This window comes from Centruroides sculpturatus, unplaced genomic scaffold, assembly GCF_000671375.1.
Source record: "Centruroides sculpturatus isolate CEXI.00-Female unplaced genomic scaffold, Cexi_2.0 scaffold3911, whole genome shotgun sequence".
Lineage (NCBI taxonomy): Eukaryota > Metazoa > Arthropoda > Arachnida > Scorpiones > Buthidae > Centruroides > Centruroides sculpturatus.
In genome coordinates this window covers 1-6,386 of record NW_019388353.1, presented here as the reverse complement: position 1 = coordinate 6,386, position 6,386 = coordinate 1, and the positions used below count along the sequence as shown (strand labels likewise).

At 31.9% G+C, this 6,386-nt stretch overlaps 1 protein-coding gene across 1 annotated transcript in view; it reads left to right on the top strand.

Moving 5' to 3' along the window:
* The window catches only part of LOC111616887 (complement C3-like), a gene marked incomplete at its 5' end in the record, with an annotated part of 8,547 nt that extends 2,515 nt beyond the window's left edge, over positions 1 to 6,032 (top strand). Inside the window, 5 exons of the mRNA XM_023358236.1 lie at positions 3,305 to 3,533; positions 4,375 to 4,584; positions 4,646 to 4,914; positions 5,473 to 5,572; positions 5,934 to 6,032. Of these exons, the coding sequence (XP_023214004.1) occupies positions 3,305 to 3,533; positions 4,375 to 4,584; positions 4,646 to 4,657 (451 nt within the window). The remainder of the gene's footprint in view (positions 1 to 3,304; positions 3,534 to 4,374; positions 4,585 to 4,645; positions 4,915 to 5,472; positions 5,573 to 5,933) is intronic.
* Between the last annotated feature and the right edge of the window lie 354 nt (positions 6,033 to 6,386).

Here is a 6,386-nt window from a genome sequence, read left to right as displayed (position 1 = left end):
CTTTTTTAATGGTTACCTCTACGCTAAAAACAGTATTTTATATATAAAAAACAAAAACTATATTACATACAAATGTACGAACAAATAAAAACCCAGCGAAGCGTGTCCTTGCAGCTAGTATTTTATATGCTAAAAGCAGAACGTTTCATCACCGCCAACCGAAACCGAAACCAACACTTTATAAATAAATGCTAACCCAACCTAGGGTTAGAGACTCAACTCTGCCTACATGAACTATGTGAGGCAGCAGGGGGCCACAGGGATGATTCCTAATGACCACTTCATCTGCACGGGTTGGTAAAACACGCTCTCTGTTAGTCGGATGGCTTAGGAGGGCAAATCGAGTGGGAAGAGGTCGTGAGGTCGTGACGAGGTACTCCGAATAACTACAAGGTGAAACAACAATAACATATTTAATAAACAACTAAGAGATTATACATATGAAAGGAAAAAGCATAAATAAAACAAGCGTAAATAATAAAAAAAGGAATATATTCCATATCTATGTTCTAACTTAAACTAAAGATCGAGAGAGACCTCTCTAAGAGGGACGTGTTGGAGAGAGAAACAACATTCGGGCAAGGGTTTATCTCGTAGGATTCGATCTCTTCTTATAGGGCGTTGGTAGGACGCACTGGGATCGGCGGTTTCTAATCGAAGTTCCCTTGGATGGCGATATGGAGCGATGGATGGTATGGCGGTATGGAACTGATGTTCCTGGATGTCCGCTCGGCTATGTCCGAAGAGGGTGTACGCTCCGTTGATCTCCGACTGTAGAGGTCATCTTCTGAGTGTTCGCTGAAGCGGTTGCTTCGGCAGGGTCCTTTTCGGCTGTCTGCCCGGAGGTGCAAATTCGACCCCTTTTTATACTTATCTCAGAGGGGAACTCATGGGGGAAGAAAATCTGATGCAATTGCCAGCTCGACTTGCTTATAGCTGTGTTTAAGTTGCCGTAATCCTTTCCTTCCAATAATTGACATCTTCCCATCATAAATTTGTCAAACTCCCTGATTTATTGACGGAAAGTGATTCATGTCAGACTACGTTTCACTCCCTTAGGAAAATCATCGCCTTATTTAGTCATTTAGATCGACTTTCTCATCGGTTTACTCGGACAGAGAGAAGAGTATAAGATTTTGTTTTAGCCTCGTCGGTGACCTTTTGGTTACTCTCTATACCTTATATCTACGTAAGACTTGAACGAACCCCTGGTGTGAGGGGAGTCCATCTTCGGAAGATTAATGTCACCTTCGATGTGACAAAGTGCAAAAATTCATACCTGCATCCGAATGCTCACAACTATAACCAAATCAATCAAGACAGAATACAGTAAAGCCTCGATTATCTAATTCCCGATTAACCGACACCTCGGTTAACCGACCGTCTTAGTCGGCAAATTTCAAATGTCCGCTAGTGACGTGGCGCTACAATATTTGGCTATGTCTTGGCTACTTTAATATTATTTTTACGTGTTTTAGATGGAAACACTGGATCGACCATAAAAGGGAGCTAGTATTTAAACGAGGCTTAATTTTCTAATTTTTAACGATACAATAGCGACGATTATTATTTATAAAAATTTTTGTTAGGCTTAACATCGATGAAAATTCAACGCGAAGTAGGTTAATAGCGATATACTATTATACTAATATACTAATTACATGAGATATAATAATATACTACACTAATAATAGATTTTTTCATACTTTTCAGTTATCCGATTTTTTCAATTATCCGACCAACCCCAGTCCCTAATTCAGTCGGATAATCGAGGATCTACTGTAACTTTATACAGTTTCTGAAATATTATCTTTCAATTCTTTTAATTTTAATTCTAATTTAAATTAATTAAGTAATTCTGATTTATTTTTTAACTTTAGGTTAAGTTTCAGTTTCGATTTCTGTTATAGTATAAAGGTGAGAGTTTTAAAATTTAATTTAATATGAAATTTAAACGAAATGTTTTAAAATCAAATTATTATTTTCGGTTTTGATTAACTGGCTACCTAGTTACGTATAAAAACGAATCAATTTCCTGTGCATACATTCTCCCCCAAGCCGAGTTGGACATGCTGGCGTATCCGGCAAACCGATAAGCCAGCACGTCCAACTCATTTTGGGGAAGTATACCTTTGTATTTGTTCAATTTTCTCTCTGTCTGTGATGTCGTTCGGCGGATATTTGACAGTAATTTTGGATATTACGTATTCCTACTATGCAATCATGGTTCGTTTTTTTTCCATATTTTCTTCCCCTTTTTTAATGTGTCTGTTTCAGATGGCAATGAGTTCAAAACCAGTCATTTCAATCAATTTTATTTTCTATTCGTAACTTTTATTTTCTATATGTATAATATTAATATGTTCTTTTTTATTTACTGTTATTATTTTTTTCGTCGTATAATATATTATTATATTCATATCGATATTACAGTTATATAGTCATAGTGTTCAGCTATTGCTGTAATTATATATTTAAGTTCAATAGCACTTTCTATGTTTGTCAATTCTTTTTGTAGTTTTTTCCTTTCTCCAGTGTTATAGTATACAGTAGGTTGCTACATCTACAGGTACATGGAATCAAATAAACCACGTTTGCTTTTTTAAACTGCTTCTAAATTTTGGTGTTTTTTCTTTTGAGTTTCCTTATTAGCCAGTTTTTTATGTAAACAATGTTTTATTTGTGTAACAAGTTGAATCTTATAACGCTTTACTTTGTTTTCTATTTTTTCATACAACTTTTTACAATAGATAATAAAGATGTGACTTACTAAGTCATGGTGACGTTTTTGTGCAGGCAAATGAATTGTTATATAAACATGTTTGTTTTGCCATGCTTCTTTCCCTTCTTAGATAGAAATGTACTAATTTTGGTTTCATTTAAGTTATTCCTTCAAGTTACCGACAACTCCAAATTATTTTAAAGATAATTATTTTATAAACACCCAGTTTTTCAGTAAATGTTTTATAAGTTACAGTAACTTTTATAATTAGGCGGCGTAACTTTTATAATTAGGCGGCGTGACATATAAGGATTTAGCTTACAATCTTAGGGATTCGAGATCGAATTAAAGCAAATAAACAAGGGCGTTTTTCATTGGCACTCAGACCATAGAAAAATTGCCGTTGATTTTTATTTTTTTATCTTTTACTTTTCATACTTTATTAGTGCGGCTTTAACACAGCTGGATGAGCAAAGTCTACATTTTTACTTTACTTTCTTACTTCTATTATAGTAATTTTAGAAGGCACTGCCCCCGTTTTATATTAAAGAGTATGGCTGACAATAAAGAGTTTTTTTACAGGCATAATGGAATTTCAGTGGTCAATACGAAATTACCAGACAGCATTACAACGTGGATGATACAAGCTGTTAGTGTATCACCTCAATGGGGAATGTGTGTTACCGATGTCATAGAAATCAAATCATTTAAAAGAATCTTTCTTCGATTTAATATCCCATATTCTCTCGTACTCAACGAACAGTTGGATTTTCAAGCAACTGTATTCAATTATTTTCCGCAGAAAATACCGGTAAGTACAGTTGACGAATAATTTTATGTTCTGTACTTTTTATTTCAAACGTAAACATTGTATTATCTCATAAAATGTCAATTAATGGCAAATATTATACGAAATAATGTTATGTTCATTGAGTAATTTTAATTAGCAACATTACTTGTTTAATACAAATTACTATACTGCTAGAGACTAAGTAAATTTCGTTAATTTTTTCATTGTGGTGTTACTGATATCGGGTTCAATAAGATGGTTTAGAATTGAGGAAAGTTTGCTTTAATCTGAATATGACAAATTATAGAAAGAGTCGAATTGTTGGACTATGGCAAAACAACGCTTAGATGACTTTTTGAGGTGAATAAAAAACTTTCTTTCCAAAAAAACATTTCACAAAAAATTACCTCTTGTTTAAATGTTAGACATGTGAAAAAAACAAAAAAAAAAAACTCTACGTGTCCAGCCCATTGGTCAGTTCAAATGCCTGAACCCACGTGGTAAGGTGATTTGTTTTGAAAAGACTTTCTATGGAAAACTGGTCCCTATTAAGATTTTAGACATGTGTAGATTATTTGGAAAAATCCGTATGATGGCCCTTTGGTTAGAGCTGAATTCACTACCCTCTATCGGTGTTCAGTGAGGTAACAATGGCTGTTTATAAATGGATGAAAATGAAAGCAACATTTCTCAAATAATAGTTTTCAAAATTTTAGTTTGAAATATTATTTTCATTAAGTACAGTAATTCTAACTTTTTCAAAAATATATATATATGTCCTTATTCTATTACTTTCAAATGTTTTATGTACGTTTAAGAACAGATTGTTACGTAAAAAGTAATGCGTATTGTAATATTTTAGGTAACTGTTTATATGTATGGAGTGAAGAATCTACGTAGTGGAGTAAAAGAAGGAGAGAAAGGCGAACAAAAGAGAATCACAGTCGCACCTAATTCTACAGGAACGGTGCATTTTTCAATTGTTCCATTAGTGGCTCAGGATTATCTCATTCGTGTTGTGGCTCTAAGTCCTTATGGAAAGGATATTGTAGCCAGAAAATTACATGTGGTGGTAAGATACTTTGTCTTTAAATTTCTAAAATATTATATAAAACAAAAAATATTTTTTTCAGATTTCATATTAAGCATAAAAATCACATTGTGTATCAAATTCTATATGTGAAAATATTGAATTTGAGTTTGCAATCCTCTTACAATTCTGATGAAACAACATGGAGTAACTGGTGTAACTACTGAAAGTAACTTCTGATTAAACAACATTGGAGTAACTACTAGCTGCTACTGAATAACTAAATGGCACGACTTTTAATCATTGTAGTGAGAGTTCAAATTGTGGGATATTACGCCATGCTCGTTTTTCTGAGAGCAGCAAAGAGAAATTGTGAGCTGTGTTCCATTTATATGTGAGCTGAGATTGTATGTACCACAAACTATGTGCTTTCGTTTCTCAGTGATCTAAACAAGAATAGCGAGCTATGGTTTATTTTTTGTGAGGTGGACAAAAATTTTAGTAATTTTCCTTCATTTTTCTGATAGCGATGGAGGGAAATTACATTGTGATAATGATATGCGTATTAATGGATAGAAAAGTTGAAAGTACTTACAAAAGTCTTACCATAGATTTGTCATAGAACGAAAATTAAAGAAAGACAAAACATACATGGTTCGGCTGTTAACCAATAACAATTTCATTGAGAAAATAAGATGTGAAAGGGAGAAGAGTGCATTGAAAGCTAACACTAAAAGCAATTAGTAATATCAGAATAACGTGTTTTAGAACTTACTAATAGTGTAACTTTTAGATATATTTATACGACTTGCATATTTATGAAAATATGAAAAAAATTACTAAAAACACATTGCCATAAATAAAAATGTTTAACAACTTCACATAATCTACGAATGCATAATTTACATATTTTATATTGAACATTTTCAGGATGAAGATGCGACTGAGGAAATGGAATATTTTATCACTTTAGATCCAACAAACCAACAAAAAAGAAGGACTAGAAATATCGTTTCCGATGTTTTATCAGGTGTATATTAGATATGTTTATGTTTTACTCTGAGAATATTTAATTCCAATGAACTATTATTAAGTCAAACAATATTTTTAATCTCAACAATTAGTTATATTTGTATATTTTATTTAATATTAATTTTAAAATATGTATATGTAATATACACGTAGGAACATTGTCATAAATTATAAGCATTTTAGTCTTTTTATAACGATTTCATCGAAGATATAATTATTACTTTTGTATAATTTATTGTAAAAAGTAACCTCAGTTTATGCTTTGGTAAAGATGTATTTTTTTAAATATTTAATGCTGAATTATTTTTAATAAATAAAAATTTTTATTAACTAATAAATTAATTAATTATATAAATTAGATATTACAGATGCATCGAAGCAGCTACAAAAAATCAAATTTAGTCTTAAACCTGGAAAAACACATATTCCTGGTAGTGAGATGGCTGTTATATCTTTAGTTGGTAAGATCAAATACCACAATACCTATATGTAGTTAAAGAAATAATTTTTAACACTATATAAAATTCGTAAATTTGAGAGTCACTTGTATGACTTTCAATATATATAGTAGACCTCCTTGTAATTAGATATTACAGATGCATCGAAGCAGCTACAAAAAATCAAATTTAGTCTTAAACCTGGAAAAACACATATTCCTGGTAGTGAGATGGCTGTTATATCTTTAGTTGGTAAGATCAAATACCACAATACCTATATGTAGTTAAAGAAATAATTTTTAACACTATATAAAATTCGTAAATTTGAGAGTCACTTGTATGACTTTCAATATATATAGTAGACCTCCTTGTAAT